At 40.5% G+C, this 16,107-nt stretch overlaps 2 protein-coding genes across 8 annotated transcripts in view; one reads left to right on the forward strand and one right to left on the reverse strand.

The window, feature by feature from the left end:
- PIBF1 (progesterone immunomodulatory binding factor 1) overlaps positions 1–13,873 on the reverse strand; it is a 125,735-nt gene extending 111,862 nt beyond the window's left edge. Inside the window, exons 1-5 of one of the 4 annotated variants that reach the window (XM_040540473.1) lie at positions 13,258–13,873; positions 11,760–12,070; positions 10,826–10,926; positions 8,809–9,007; positions 1,512–1,631 (exon numbers count right to left, since the gene is read on the reverse strand). In XM_040540473.1, coding sequence (XP_040396407.1) covers positions 1,512–1,631; positions 8,809–9,007; positions 10,826–10,926; positions 11,760–12,011 — 672 coding nt within the window. In that variant the 5' untranslated portion in view covers positions 12,012–12,070; positions 13,258–13,873. Of the gene's footprint in view, positions 1–1,511; positions 1,632–8,808; positions 9,008–10,825; positions 10,927–11,759; positions 12,072–12,276; positions 12,576–12,640; positions 12,857–13,257 lie in introns of those variants that run through there. The other 3 variants (XM_040540461.1, XM_040540482.1, XM_040540491.1) reach the window with 3 other exon arrangements.
- Positions 12,943–16,107, forward strand: part of DIS3 (DIS3 homolog, exosome endoribonuclease and 3'-5' exoribonuclease) — a 29,713-nt gene continuing 26,548 nt past the window's right edge. For 3 of the 4 annotated variants that reach the window (XM_040540416.1, XM_040540427.1, XM_040540447.1), the window contains exons 1-4: positions 12,943–13,176; positions 14,628–14,785; positions 15,533–15,723; positions 15,840–15,913. In XM_040540416.1, coding sequence (XP_040396350.1) covers positions 12,943–13,176; positions 14,628–14,785; positions 15,533–15,723; positions 15,840–15,913 — 657 coding nt within the window. Of the gene's footprint in view, positions 13,177–13,783; positions 13,885–14,627; positions 14,786–15,532; positions 15,724–15,839; positions 15,914–16,107 lie in introns of those variants that run through there. The other variant, XM_040540437.1, reaches the window with a different exon arrangement.

Genomic DNA, 16,107 nt, shown 5'->3' on the forward strand with positions numbered 1-16,107 from the left:
TTTTCTTTTTTTTTTAAACAAGGTACTTAATCTCACTAATTATCTCCCAGTTTAAGAATGATTATGTAAACAGTGTATAAGCAAAAACAACCACCTCAATTTAACACAAGTAAGGTCTAGTGTTTTCTCATCAGCATCAGAAGAAAATCACAGTAAACTTCAATGTTTGAAAAATAAATCAGTGGGAAAGGTGGATAGTGCCATCGTGTGGTTAAAAAAAACGCAACAAAAACAGAGAAACGTCCACATTAAAGAAAGGTCTGTACCAAAGGTCTGTAACAGTTGTGTTTTCTAGCACAATTTTAATCACCTACTACTGCATTTAATCGCTGCAGCAAAAATTAACACGGATGTCAACTAAATCTCGCAAGTATGAAATACTCCTATAGTATTTACTAAGTCAGGGCACATTAAGTGTACAGTGAATGAAAGTGCCCTTGTAAATCAAAGTCAACATCATTAATCTGATTTCAAATATGATCAGAGATGAGCACAAACTAATGCTGAAGCATATAAATGCAAAAATTTTATTGACTTTTTTTTGCCAAATTCAATCAAGAAGAAAAATGAAAACACCATTTTCACAGGACAACCCGGCATGATTTACTGTCTCTTTACACTTGATTATTCCATAAGTAAATTTCAAAGGAAAAAAAAGAAAAAAAAAGATGTGGTAACTGAAGAATAATTTCAGAAGTAATGAAATGACAGTGGCATTTAAGTCCCTGTCAGCCATGGTTTAGATAAATATAGTCTGGGTAGCTTAAGCTCCAGATTTATGCAGAACTAAGCTACAATACAAAACTAATCAACATCCTAGCTGTATAAGGACATTATTAGTATTTATAAATATCTTAAAAAACAGCTTTCTCCTTATATTGTTTCAACTTCTTTAGTCTGAAAACAAAGCCTAAATATATCTAGATAACTTTTCTCTACTATAGATATTTATCTTACCCAAAATCAAATTGTCTGTTTAGTAGAAAGATAAATTAGAAAACAAAAATATATGAAGAGCATAACAGAGAAGATGTAGCACCAAAGAATGCAAAAAAATGTTATTTATATATTGTGAAAACAGAAGGTGAAGCAAATTCTTAACAGGACCACCATGTTGAAAACAATATGCTGATCATTTGTGTCTTTGACTACTCATGGATAAATCTGCTGTCTCAGCTTCACCTATTTGAACTTTACCATCAAAGAGCATGACAAAACTGGTAAGAGCTATGTCTTACACCTTAACGGCAGTAAGCTTGTAAGTAGATCTTGCAGGGTAGCAATAATATAAAATTAACTGTTATACAAGCACATAGACAGCACTTTTGCTCTCTATCCATCCCCCAAACTAACTTTTATCCAAAAAACTTTTGTATCATATACATGATTTGGAGAGCAAGTTTATATGTAGTACTATCTGTAGAGAGATGTGTGTCCCCATGATTCTATGATACATACAAGTATATATATTTACACAGTTTCTTAATTGATATAAATTAAAGTACACAGACCTCCGTCACACACTTCAGTTGGGATTTGTACCCACTTAGTTCTTCTGTTAGGGTCTCCTTTTTCGCCTGTAGGTCACTTAGCTCTTTTCTCAAGGAATGGACTACTTCATAGAAACGAACCTAAAAGAAAAAAATATATATTTAAAATTCAGACTGACAAAATTGCAGTATTACAATCTCCAAAACAAATCAGCTCAATATTTTGTGCCAATAATTCATAAAATAGTGCATACCAGGAACCTGGGTTGGGGGGTTAAACTACAGACAGTGACTTTCTTCAGCCTTTGAAAAAAGCAGCTAAGAAATAATCAATTTGTGCTTGGTACTTAAAAAAAAAAAAAAAAAAAAAAAGAATAAAGGTAAAGATATACATTTTTGTTCAATGGAGGCAGTGCCCAGTCTGGGTGACTGTAGTGGGTTTATGTGGCAAGGTTTTCGTAGCAGGGGGGCCACAGGGGTGGCTTCTGTGAGAGGGATCTAGAAGCTGCCCCATGTTTGGTAAGGGCCCCACTGCTGACCAGAGCCAAGCCAATAAGTGATGTTGTTTGCACCTCTGTGAGACCATATTTAAAACAGGGAAAAAAAAAAATGCTGCACCACGCAGCAGCTGGGAGAGTGAGAGGAGTGAGGAACAGCCTTGCAGGCACCAAGGTCAGTGAAGAAGGAGGGGGAGAGGTGCTCCAGGCGCCGGAGCAGAAGTCCCCTGCGGCCTGTGGTGAGGACCATGGTGAAGCAGGCTGTCCCCCTGCAGCCCATGGAGTTCCACAGTGGAGCAGGGTTCCACCCTGCAGCCCGTGGAGGAGACCACGGTGGAGCAGGTGGACCTGCACCGACAGAGGCTGCGGCCTGTGGAAGACCCCTGCCGGAGCAGATTCCGGGCCGGACCTGTAGCCCGTGGAGAGGAGCCCACGCAGGAGCAGGTGACCTGGCAGGAGCTGCTGCCCATGGGGGACCCAGGCTGGAGCAATTCGCTCCTGAGGGATAGACCCCGTGGTACGGACCCATATCTGGAGCAGTTCTTGAAGAGCTGCAGCCTCTGGGAAGCCCATGCCAGATCAGTTCAGCAAGGACTGCATCCTGTGGGAGGGACCCCACAGCACAGGGGACGAGAGTGACCGAGAAGGAGCGGCAGAGAAGAAGCGCTATAGACTGACCGTAACCCCCGTTCCCCCGTGCCACTCGGGGGGAGGAGGTGGAAGAGGGTGAATAGGGGGGAAGGTGCTTTTGGTTTCTTTCCTTTGTTTCTCGCTTCTCTAGCTTGTTAGTAATAGGCAGTAAATCCTACTATCTCCCTATGCTAAGTCTGTTTTGCCTGTCACGATAATTACTGTGCCATCTCCTCGTCCTCATCTCAACCATTGAGCCCTTTTCATCTTATTTTCTCCCCATTCCTCTTTGAGGAGGGGGAGTGAGAGAGCGGTTGTGGTGGTGCTCGGCCGCCCACCCGAGTAAAACCACCATGCTGACCAAGTAAAAAAAAAAAAAAAAAAATACAACTGGAAGGGGAGCACACGGTTGCCCCCTCTACTTGTGCCAATTCCAAAGCCTATTTGATTAGCAGTAAACCAGCTTAATTTGCTAACCCTCCTGAGACAATATACATTTTTTTATGGGGTATGAAGCCAAGAAGAGAGATGAGCTTTGTTTTCTGCCTGTTCAGTGTGTTCAATCTGCTCCCTGTACACCAAGAAAAAACACAAGAGCAAGCACAGAAGTGAGCACAGCACACCACCAGAAGTCTGACCACACCACCACCACCCACACACTTCCAGCAGGAACGTGGTGCTCTGTGGGTTCAGCTGCATCATGAAACTACACTACCAGTCCATTTGGGTTTTGTGAGATGAATCCTGAAGGAAACGACTGGAAAGTTTGGTTTCAGCTTCTGTAGAACTATATCCTATCTAAACCAAACACAGTTAATTCTCAGCACCCCTGCCCCCAAAAACACCCCCTCGCACCATCCAAATAGCAACAAAAGCTGCTTTACAATCCAACCAGCTGCCTAAACCAGCTCACCAACACTGTGGCAAAACCCCACAGCTGAAGACAGAAAAGGGGAGGCTTGAAGAAACTTAGACTGAAATTAGCTAACACACCGCAAGACTGGGGATGTGGATTTTACCCTATTCCAAGGGGATATGTCCCAGAATTACAGTTATAATTCTAGGCTTACTATACAATACATTTTGGAAGAAAAAAACCCTCATACATACAGTATAAATACTTCCGGCATAAACACAAATGCGCCCCTGCACAATTGGCACTGGAAAGTCTTATAAAAGGATTTTTTTTAAAACCTACTTAACATATACTCCTTCCTTATTGCACCCCACCCCACCCCCATCATAAGCGTAGCCTCTGATAAAAAAAAAAAAGTGTCAGGTTTATAAAGCTTTCCCAGAACACTTCTACTGAACGAGAACAGACACAAGAAAAGTCAGTAGTAAAAACACAGTTAACAATAAAAAACATAGGAAAACACAAAGAAGAAAGAGCCTTTATGGCAGTACTTAGTACTCCCCTCCCCACTACAACTTCTAGATTAACTTCCTACCTTAAAATGTTTATTTAGGGATTTAGGGGGACGAATAGATTACTTTGCATTTTCAGGCAAAACCTACTGTGCCCCCTCCCCCCATTAATATTTTATTTTATATATGCATAAATAGGAAATGCAAGTAAAAAAGTATAGATAAAGTCAGTGTTCAAGAACAATCAAACATTTCCATGAAGGAAGGATGGCCTCCATTGCGCTGTAGTTAGCAGGAGATAATGAGAAGTGTCCAAGGGATTTTCAATTCATTATGGCTGTTTACTTACATCCTTAATTTTCCTCCTAAGTGATAGATTTTTAAAACTATAATTCAATTTAACCCAAGATATGGTATAACAACTTTCTTTGTGTTCCAAATATTTCAAATGACAAATTCAACTGTCACATGCCACAGTTCTACTACAAGTTGTATTTTCATTTTAAGTGAACTAACTTAATTCTCTTGCTTTATTGTTTCATTACTATTTTATTCGTGCAGTATTCTAGTCCTACAATATTTAAGGAGTATTTTTTCATGTGCCTGTGAAATCACATTGCTTCTAACAGGTTCAGATGAAATTAAACAGTGAAGTTAGTTTTGTGGCTTCTTTCTGACCTACTCCAGGCTTCAACTACATCCTTACAAAAATGCTTTAGAAATGTGCATGCAATGAAGTAAGTATGTACAATTTAACTACAGCTTCCATCTGTCCGGATTCTTTCGGAATTAGTCTGATTGTATCTGAAGTTGTGCACTGAATTTCAAGCAAACCTCCCCCCTGCCCCTCCCAAAACTGATTATAAAATTTTAAAATTATTTTTCTTAAAAAGCTTTGTTATCACCAATAAAAGCACTTAAAAAAAAAAACTTTATGGAAAACTAGTGTCCTGGTTTCAGCTAGGATAGAGTTAATTTTCATCCTGTTACACAGCTGGTATGGTGCTGTGGTTTGGATATAGGATGAGAACAATGCTGATAACACGCTGATGTTTAGTTGTTGCAGAGCAGTGACTGCACAGAGCCAAGGACTTTCCAGCTCCTCACACTGCCCTGCCAGTGAGGAAGCTGGGGGTGCACCAGAAACTGGGAGGGGACACAGGCAGGACAGCTAGCCCAAACTGGCCAAAGGCATGTCCCATACCACACAGCTGCATGCTGGAAGGAGCTGGAGGGAGTTGGCTGGGGGAGGCTGCTCAGGGTCTGGCTGGGCACTATTGGTCAGTGGGTGGTGAGTAACTGCATTGTGCATCACTTGTTTTGTGCATTCCTTATCATAATTATTACCATTATTTTCCCTTCCTTTTCTGTCCTATTAAACTGTCTTTATCTCAACCCATGAGTTTTACTTTTTTTTTTTTTTTAAAAAAACCAAAACCTCTGGTTGTCCCCCCCATTCAACTTGGGCAGGACAGTGGATTACTGAGTGAGCAGCTGTGTTGTGCTTAGTTGCCTGCTGGGTTACACCACAACAGCTAGTTTGGCTACAAATTGGTGGGTGCAAAAGAAGGGAAGATTTGCCACCTGTCAAATGAAGTTACATGAAAGCAGATGTTACAGTTAAGCACCTTCTAAAAGAAGAGAGCAGGTCAGCTGTAGGCAGCAAAAATGATACAAAAAAAAGATGCAGTGATTAAAATCAAACCAATCTGAATAAGAAGAAACCATTTTTAACAACTTTTTTCCCCCTTCAGGATTCAGAAGGAAAACGTAGCTTTTACTTACCTTTCTAGCCTACTTAAAACTGAACAACTGAGACATAACTGCAGACTGACTCATTTAAACAATTTTCTTAAAACACAGATGAGTACATAAAATGCCCACAACTTTATTGAGAACGTTAAGTGATTCAGCTGCCAAGCACCAGTTCAGTGCCCTGAAGTGCTTTAAAGTTTCACATGCCATTTCTTTAAACTAATTTTCAAAAGTGATGAAAAAATCTAAGTTTTTACATACAAGTTCAAAACAAACCAACAAAAACAACAATAAGAAAGAAAGGTGCTTAAAATACTTGTCATTTGTTATCACCTTAAATTTGTCATCGTCATCCAGGATGAACATTGCTTAGCCTTAGATCTAACATGTCACTATTGCACCCCTTTGTGGAAGAAAAGAGAAAAACATCTTACATTTGTTTTAATTCTAGTATTTTAAGTTTGCAATATCTGTATTTTAAACTGTACTCCTGCTGTTTGTCCCTGTTGCAAATCAAGTATATGCATGGTATATAAATTTGCTTGCATCCTGAAGAATTAGAAGGCAGTATTTTAATGCTGATAAATAGAAAAAAGTTCTCATCTTCAAGTCTGGAGATTTCTTGCTCAAATTTTCTCTAAGCAGAACCCTTTCTTGCCAAGAGAAGTTTACCCTAATATCAATAGGCTATACTATTGGTCTGCGCATAAATCTGCATCCAGACATTTTATCTGCCTGAGTAACACACAGTTCTTCCTTAGGTGAGCAAAGCTGAGAAGAGCATCAGAAGAAATCACTTCCTTCTCAACATCCTTTCCTAGCCTCCAGGAGTCAAATGGATGCATAGACAGGCCATGTAAAACATCTTTGTACCCTCCCAGTGTCCGTATCAGCTGAATAAGTCAAAGTAATGATAAGCAAGCCCTGAGCTTAAGTGGTACGCTCAGGTTCACACTGATCCCGTTGTGAAAAAAGTTGGGAGAACAAGCAGAAAACAGCATCTTACTACAGTATATCTTTAGAATATCTTCTCCTGGGAGGAGGAAAAAAAAAAAAAAAAGACCAAGACCAGCAGTTCTTCAAAAGAACCAAATGACATATGTGTAAGGAGGAAAGGGGCTTCAGTGAAGTGGAGTCTGGGTCACCAAGCACTTCGTTGAATGCAAAAGGAAAATAAAGGTAGAAGGTAGATTGGGGTAGAAGGTGGCTCTTACTCACCACTCTCACTTCACAGCTTTTTGAGAACCCCCTTCTACTCACAAACACAATCCAAGCACTTTAATCATACTGTGACAGCTTCACTTAAAGCAGTTGGCAAGGCCATTAATTCCTGATGCCTGTCCTGCTCAGCTACACAGGCTTTTAAACTGCCTGTCAATCAGTTCCTGAAGTAGGGAAGCTTCCTGCACACCAATTTCAAGCAAGCTGACATGGAGTTCAGTTTCTGTTTAAGGTCTGTTTTGTCAACCATGGTAGTGCAGGAATCAACAAAACAAACAACCTTCAAGTACTTTATATAAAGGATAAGGGGTGGAAGAGACAGTTAGGGGGTAGTAACCTAGTAGGCTCCAACCTAAGCATTTTTGTTTATCACTCAGAGCCTTAAAATTTTCCTAGTACTTTCAGAAGTCCAAGTTTTGGAACTTCTGAAAGAGATGTTCCCAAGAACATCTTTGGCTAAGGATGATAGGCTTTATTTCTCTGTACAAGTCTAGAACACAGTGTATGATGACTTCCATCCAACAAGAGAGCTCACTCACACAGTATTTATAACTCAACTAGCACACTAAGCTTTTTAAAATCATGTTAGTTACACTTTCCTTAATAACTACCTCTATAGGTAAGTACAATACTAGCACTTTGGTGAATCAAAGTTACATATCTAAACCCTTTGCATTCTCAAAAGTGAGCCCAGGGTGTTCTAGGCATGTCCACAGTCTGTGAGAACATTGCCTTTTTACTGCTAGCTGAATGCTGCTCCCTCTCCCCTAAATTTATCCATGATCCAGAATTAACAAACTTCTTAAAGCAAGAAAGTCAGAACTAAAGCATAATTTAAGCTACTCTTTATCTTCTGCATTTAGTCACAGACAGGAAAACACCAGATTGAAAGCATGAGAGAAGCAAGAGATGTTTGCAAGAACCATCCTAACTCGCTGGCAAAGCTGAGTTTCAAATTCCTATTTTCACCCTGCTGTATTCCACATCATCGACGTGTCATTGCTCACCATTTAATTGAAACACCCCATTTGTGTTACTCTCTTATCAGCAGTTCAACTCGTCAAGCGATCAGAGTCTGGGATTAAAAGGTTCTCTTCTTTACTGGAATCCAACCAGAATGGATTGATCCAAATGCACATCTGCACAAAAGTCTTTCATTTCTAGCTAAGGAAGAATAAGAACTCTAGACATCCAGAATGGCTTCTACAATCTGTAGATCCCCTTGATTTCAAATAAAAGCAGTTTACAGCTTGTGGTGGGTTGGCCTGGCCAGCAGCCATATTCCCATATATTTGCTCACACCCTCCCTGCCGCCACTTGAGGCAGGACAGTGCCTGAGAGAGAGACAGAGAACAGGAAGTTTTCTCCACAGTTTAATACCAGAAAATGAAAGGGGAATTTGGAAGAAAAAAAGCAATGCAAAAACAGTCATCACCTCCCGCAAACAGACCAGTATGCAGCCAGTCTCTGAGTGACAGAGACCTTTGAAGCAGCCATCACCACTCCCATCCCCCAACCTTCTTCCTCTGCCTTCAGTTTATGTTGCCACGCATGACACTATGTATACAAGCCTTTGACCAATTTAGGTCACTTATCCCAGCTGTGTCTCCTCTGAAGCTCATGATCACCCCTAGCTTGATCACCTTAGGGGGGAGTCAAAGCAGGGAAAGAGAGCCTTGACACCACGATCACCAGGAACAGCCAAAACACTGGTGTGTTATCAACACTGTTTCAGCCACAAATCCAGAACACAGGAAGACGTAGGCTACCATGAAGAAAGTTAATGCCATCCCAACCAGACCCTGCTCACAGCTCTATTCCAAGCCAACATAGGACACAATACTCACAGAAACATATTCAGGGATGGAAAGCTGATCTTCAGGCAGAGACTTTAGCTTCTCATAGCAGTCATCTGTTAATTCCAAGCCTCGTAAGCTGCGACGGATATCTCCAGCCCTCTCTCTTAATTGATGATTTGTTTCCTCCAGCTGCTTTTGTCTCAATAAAATAGTTTCCATTTCTTGTTTCATTAGAGCTTGATGTTTTCTTTAAGATTGATTTGAAAACAGAAGACATGAAGCAGTGAGTAAGACAAGTCAAAAACCTGCACAATATCCTAGCAAGGGAGTTATGCTTGTGTCATAAAGGAGAAAATTTAGAGTGAGATTAGGAAATTAGTGCAAGAGTATACACCACCATGGTTATACAATCACATCTGACATCGTATAAATAGAAAAACAGGAGCTTCATAGTCCCACACATAGTTCAGCAAAATTGTACTGACAGTAGCCCAAAGTCACTGACAATAAATACTATGTTGATTCTGTGAAGTGACAATTAACCTCCATATGTGCTGACTTGAATTTATGAATTAGTTTTAATTTGCCAATTAAAGGGTTAAAAAGCAGAATTTATTTCCAAACAAAAATCCAAGGAACTAATAAATCACCAAATAAAGCTGTATTAACTTCAACCCGTGTCTCTCTGAGTGTCAGAATATACATACTTATGGTCTATTCCATACACATCCATCCCTTCATGCTCTATCCTGTAAATACCTGTTCTGCCCTGTACATACAAATCGGGGTCCCTTAAAAAAAAAAAAAACAAACGCTTAAACAAGCAACGTTACTTCCAGACTCAAAACACTGCCATCACTATTCTCACCAGTGACAAGGTACTGTATAGCAAGAGAACTGGATGTTCAGCAAGAGATGTTTCAAAAGTTTTATTTTTTTTTTTAGATCAGAAGCAACTGTCTTTTTTTATTTTCTGTAACTCTTCAAATCATATTCAAATTAAATTATTCTTCAAAAAGCAGTAGCTTCTAAATTATTTTAGAAGTCATAAATTTAATCATTAGTATAACAAGACAATTCTTTTTTCAAAAGAAAACTTCTCATCAAAGCAGTCATACAAAGACATTTTCCGCAGATAGTGTATGATTCTGTTAAACAGGGATGAGAATTGAGGTAACAGACAACTAATGAAAAAAGTGAAGAAAGGAAAGCAGTTCAACCTTTTTATGCCCATTAGTATTACTAATATTTTGAACGTTAGTACTTTAGGGAGCACTTCTCAGATAATTTATTTTGAGCAAACAAAAATATTCCCCCTTGTGCAAACAGCCATACAGAATTAGAGACACTTCTCCAACAATCAGCTGCTCTTGGTTGAAAGTCTGCTGATCTCAGATCTGGCTTTATAGCACTAAATCTGTTCCAGGATTATTACAGAATATGACTTTGAATTAGTCACATCCTCTGAGTTGGTGTATTCTTTACTGTAACATGAGACAGTTTAGTAACGTTCTCCCTTCACAGACCACTTACAGGTGTTAAACAATTTAATTGCCAAAGTAACCTGGGGAAGCCTGCTATGCTAGACAGTCTATTCTCAGCTATAGATTAATTCAAAATGCTGCAGAAGAGCAAGGAGAAAAGTAAATTTCTGCCTCATTAACAGGAAGCATTTCTGACCAACCTGCAATCCCTGGAAGTGTTAAGGGTAAGCCCTTACCTTTCCTAAGTCATACAGGCTGAGCAGTTATAAAAAATTCAAGTTCAGTGATTCAAAGTCTGCTCCCTCTACTTGCTCTTTTTGCTCTTTACAGTTTTTTAAAACATCCCTTATTCAAGTTCCTATTAAATTTTGAATGCAGATAACAATAAAGTCAAAACCGCAGACTTCAGTGAGAAATGAATTAAAATTTACTTATGCTTAACAGTTTAGAATGGAAATATTAGTATAATCTGCAAAATAAATCCTATTCCTGCAAGTCATAACCATCACTTTTCATTAGCATGAATTAATCCGAGTTCCTATCAATAAACTATTGAAGTTTTTAGCTTTACTTTGTCATACCTAGCATCTTCTTGCTGTAATGCCAGCTGGCTATCCAGTCGTAAAGACAACAGCTGCTTTTGATGGATTGCATCGTTAAGCTTCTCTTCCAGCTCTTCAATCTAAAGAAAATAAAATGCAGAAAATAAGTTACCTTTTATTGGTTTGCTAAACATTTATTTTAAAGAATTACAACTATTAAAAAAAGCAGAGAACTGGAAATACACAGATGATTGTCTAACAAAGTCTCTAAATATGCTAAAGGCTTCACAAAATACAATACGGATTTTGCCCCAAATTAAAAAGACTCAGTTCTATGACTGCTTATTTCATCCAGATAGCTACTTATTTGGCTGATTTCAAAGTAGCCTTAAACCTATGCCAACAAACCAGTGAAAAGACCAGTCGCACAAGAGGTCATAAACCTGGACTTCACACAAATGTTGCAAAGCTTTTACAAAACCTTTCTTAGTTTCATGCATCTTAATTGAAATTGTACACAAAATCTCCTACTATTATTATTATTACTATGTAGCATATTTTAGCTACATCTTCACTAATAGATTAGTCAATAACATTCAGAGGACTTTTTCTAGCCTACATCAAGTTCAGCTTAAAAGCCCCATTAACTTTTTCACATCAGTGACAAATTATTTACTGTTTCTGAAAAAGAAAACAGGTCTTTTTCCTTTTACTTTAGAAATGGAAAAAACTAAATAGACCTAACGTGATCCCAATTCATCCATTTGTAAGTGTAACACCTTGGACAACTCAGTTACATCTTCTGTACCTTTGTTTCCTCCTTTTGTTATTTTAAATAAATAAATAAAATGCTAAGTAGGATTCCAGTACACAGTTCTGAGACATCCTTTTGAGAACTCAAGCTTCTACGACACTCTGAAAGCAGCAGAAACAAGAAACGATTGTATGATGAAAGAAACGTAACATTTCTTACCTTGGTCAAATATTCTACTTTCAAGTTATCAATCATCAAGTTTTTCTGAGATAATTCTATTTTAAGCAGCTGAAGATTATGAAGCAACTCTTTCCGTTCGATCAGCTGCTTCGTGACTTTCACAGTACCTTCCCTCTCTTCAGAGGAAGAAAGATCATCGGTTGGGATGGTGGTTTCTAAGCTAATATCTTCAGACTCCAATGAGCTAGAGATGTTTACTTTCCTGATTTCCTTAGAGCTTTTACGTGACATTTTATTATTTTAAATGCTTTTTAAAGTTATATTTTGAGACAAGCCCCCTGAAGAGTCAACTGCAAAAAAGCAAAACAGTTAAGACATGATGTCACTATGAAAATGAACTAAACAAGCAACACTTCTCAACATCATAGTAATGTATTTCTCCTTTACTTAAGGAAGACATTTTAAGAAGTTCCAAACAGGGTGGTTTCCCAAGGACTCTGTCTTTTAATATATGATACTAACAAGGGTTTTGATACTATAAAATAATGATACTAACAAGGGCTTTGACTTCAGTAAGCCTACTGCTGGCACACCTGCTTCTCACACTGCCAGAAGAACATTCAAGGAAATCCCAAGCCATAAAACATCAGAGAGCATCACCCAACAAGGGGCACAACACGAGTGGGCCGAGAAAACAGAGAAGGCATCCCCTGAAGCCCAACTTCATCCCTGTTGTCTTTACCGGGCTGATGTGTCTGGTACCTTAGGAGTACCTCCCAAAACCGAGGCACTAGGGGTTCCCCGGGCTGCCTGCTCTGGTGGGGCCATGCCTGCCCAGGGCAGAGGGTAGGACCGGGGTGCTCTATAGGGTCCGGAGCCGTTACAGAGTTCCGGGGTTCGCTCAGCACCCGCATCTACTTACCGGGGACAGGCCGCGGGCTTTGCTCCCGAGACGCACAGCCGAGTGCACGCTTCTAGAAGACCGAGAAAGGGGTGGGCTCGGACTCACCAGGGCGGCCGGACGTCACACAGCACCACCGACCCCACAACCGCTCTCCCGGTCGCGCTCCCGCCTCCCCCTCAGCGCGGCTGCGCGACGCCATCACCGCGGCGACGCGACCTCCGCCATCTTCCCCCCGCCTTCCTTCCTTCCTTCCTCCCTCCCTCCCCCTCTCTCTCTCTCTGTCTCTCTCTCTTTCTGGCTGCCCGCCGGCTGGCCGCCATGTTAACCTCGCGGACCTTCCTGAAGCGGACCCGGGCTGGTTCCGTGCTGAAGGTGGTGCGGGAGCACTACCTCCGCGACGACATCCCCTGCGGCGCCGCCGCCTGCCCGCTCTGCCCCCCGCGCCCCGACGGCGGCCCCAGCGTCTTGGAGGAGCGGCCCAGCGGCGCTGCTAGCAGCCTGTGCCCCGGCCCGCACTATCTGCTGCCGGACACCAACCTCCTCCTCCACCAGGTGAGCCGGGACGGGGGACAGCACAACACCTCCCCCCGGGCTCCCCCCCGGCCGCCGTTAAATCCCCGTGGGCGCCATTACACCGCGTCCCGTCCCCGGGGCTGCTGAGCCCGGGCCGAGGAGCTGCTCCCCTTGTCTTGCCTCTTCTCCTGGCTTTGGGTTGCCTCCTCCTTACAGGGTTTTGCTGTCTGAACGCTGGGAGTGGAAACCCGGTTATTATTTGGTTTGGCGCGGCTGTGGAAAGGCAGGCAGGGAGGGTGAGCAGATGCTAGAGCAGCGATCTGGATCCTCATGTGGCCTCTTGTGTTTTATAGCCCATACGAGTTGTCCTAAATACCCCTCCTGTCCTTCAGGGACTGCCGCAAGCTTTATGGCGTGGTGTTGGTTCCATGTGATAAATAGAGCCTACAAAGTTATCCCAGGTACAGCTCCATGAGTTTGGGATGAACTCTGCAACCCATCACTAATTATATAGTGGCTTGAGTCTGGGCAACACAGATGGTACAGCAGGCTGGGAGATGGTGAATTTTCAAGCTCAGTATTTAATTTGTTTGTTTGTTTTAATACTGTTGAGTACATCAGTAGAACGTAGAATATCCCCCTGCAGATGTTGGAGGCTGGAAGATGTGGGTCCTGAATGCTGTCATTCCTTACTCAGGAGAGGGGCACAGCACTCTCATGTTTTAGCAGTTAGCAATATTAAAAGCGGTAAGTAAGGGTTTTCATGCAAAACAGCAAGAAAGTGGATGTTTTCAGCCTGTTCTCTGTGAACTTCTCGTTGTCTGTTGGTAAAGTTTGCATATGTTGTAGAGCACTCTGAGAACTTGCTAGGATGCAGTACTATGAACCAGAGCAGAGGGTATTAGGCAGTCTTGGTAACAACAGGAAAAGGTTTTGTCTAGCAACTGGAACAGGATTGTAACAGTAACACTTGGCCTGGTAATTCACCTTGTGTGTAGAATAGTATTAAACTTCTTGCTCTATATACATTGTTCTAGGTCATCTAAACGTCCATCAGAGAAGCTTGATCTGGTGTTGTTCTTGTTTCAGCTATACCTCATCTTTGCCTCTTTTTGGAGGTGGGTTTACACAGTTGCTTGCCACGAGCTCAGAAATGAAGCATGCATCTTTTTCTCCTGACAGGAGCATGGGTTTTTGGACATGGTTATATACTGTGGCTGTCAGGAGCAGACAAAAAAAAAAAAGTGCTAAATTTAAAAGAAAAAAAAAACAAAAACAAGAGATTGGAAAATCCAATTTGAGCTTTTTGCCTACAAGCAGAAGGGTGCAGCTTATTATTCACTTCATATTCCCAATGGCAAGAGAGAAAGGCAGGAATAGCATGTTAGCATACATTAGTTTTTTGCATATTAACCAAACAAATATTTCAAATCCTGTTATTGGACAGAAAAAAAAATACAATTCTGATGCATTTCCATTTTGTTCCTCAGATTGATATACTTGAAGATCCTGTTATCAAGAATGTCATTGTGCTACAGACAGTTTTACAAGAAGTCAGGAATCGGAGTGCACCGGTGTACAAACGAATTAGAGACGTGATTGGAAACCCGGAAAAACATTTCTATTCTTTCACCAATGAACATCATCGGTAAGGTGTAGAATAGGGTATAATAAGGTTGTATAGATGTCCACTAAAAAGCTGGGAAACAACTGGAACATGTGAACTAGGCAAATAAATTAGATGGACATGTCAGTCTAATTAGTGCATAACACTATATACTTCTAAAGAATCCTATTGGGAAATAATTGAATGTTCCATGAGCTTTTTAATTTTTTAACTACTGTAGGCACATACATATTCTGAAAAGGGTATTGACTAAACTTTACGGGCAATAGTGTTAACCTGCACAATGGAATAATGCTCTTCTATTTCAGTGTTCCTTTTAAACATATTCCAATGCTTTAATATACCAGCTCAATCTGTAGGATAATTCAAAAATCTGTTAGGTAGCGACAGAAGGGTCTAAGAAATGAAGATGCAATTAATTTGCCTCTATTTGTGTTCGTAAGTAGTTTCCATTGCAGCAGTATCATAGTTACAGGAGTATTCATCTTGAGTGCTGTTCAATTGTCAGTGAGGAGGTTGTGTAAGAAATTAACACTTCCTTGCTATTTTTCTTGACCCTCCTGTCTCCTAACTCTTCAGTGGTCTTTAGTGTTACACGTTTTAAAAATTGGTACAGCAGTGATTCGTTTGGCTTTACAATCTTAATCTTGTTTGTCTGAAAAAGATGTTGTGGCTACGGATAAATGTTGGGATTTATTTATTTTTTTTTTTTTATTTATTTTCGCTTTGGTTTGCTTATCACCCCCTCCACTTTGTATTTTTCTTCAGAGAAACATACGTAGAGCAAGAGCAAGGAGAAAGTTCTAATGACCGTAATGACAGAGCCATTCGGGTAGCAGTAAAATGGTACAATGAACACTTGAAGAAAATGCAGAATGAGGAGATCCAAGTTATCTTTCTAACAAATGACAGAAATAATAAAGAGAAAGCCCTTGAGGAAGGGATAACTGCTTATACGTGTAAGTTAAATGGCATGTATGTTCAATTTATTGCATGGATACACTATTTCAGCAGTGTCTTCATACCTAAATTCATTACCTCTCTTGCATAAATATTTGTGTGTGTGCTTTTGTAGGTGAGGAGTATATAAAAAGCTTGATAGCTAATCCTGATCTTGTAGATCGTCTTGCTTGCATATCTGATGAAGGGGTATGTCTTCATTCTCTTTTGTGCTTAATTGATTTTGTAAAATGTTCTGCAGTCTATGGTTGGATGCTGTATGTCAGGCTACTAGCATCAGTTTAGAAAATTAAAACTGTGGTCTTTATTACCATTTTGACAATACGACTTCTTGCTAACTGAAAAGAAAATATTGCAGCTATTTTTACTGCTGCTTATTTGCT

This window comes from Cygnus olor, chromosome 1 (genome assembly GCF_009769625.2).
Source record: "Cygnus olor isolate bCygOlo1 chromosome 1, bCygOlo1.pri.v2, whole genome shotgun sequence".
Classification (NCBI taxonomy): domain Eukaryota; kingdom Metazoa; phylum Chordata; class Aves; order Anseriformes; family Anatidae; genus Cygnus; species Cygnus olor.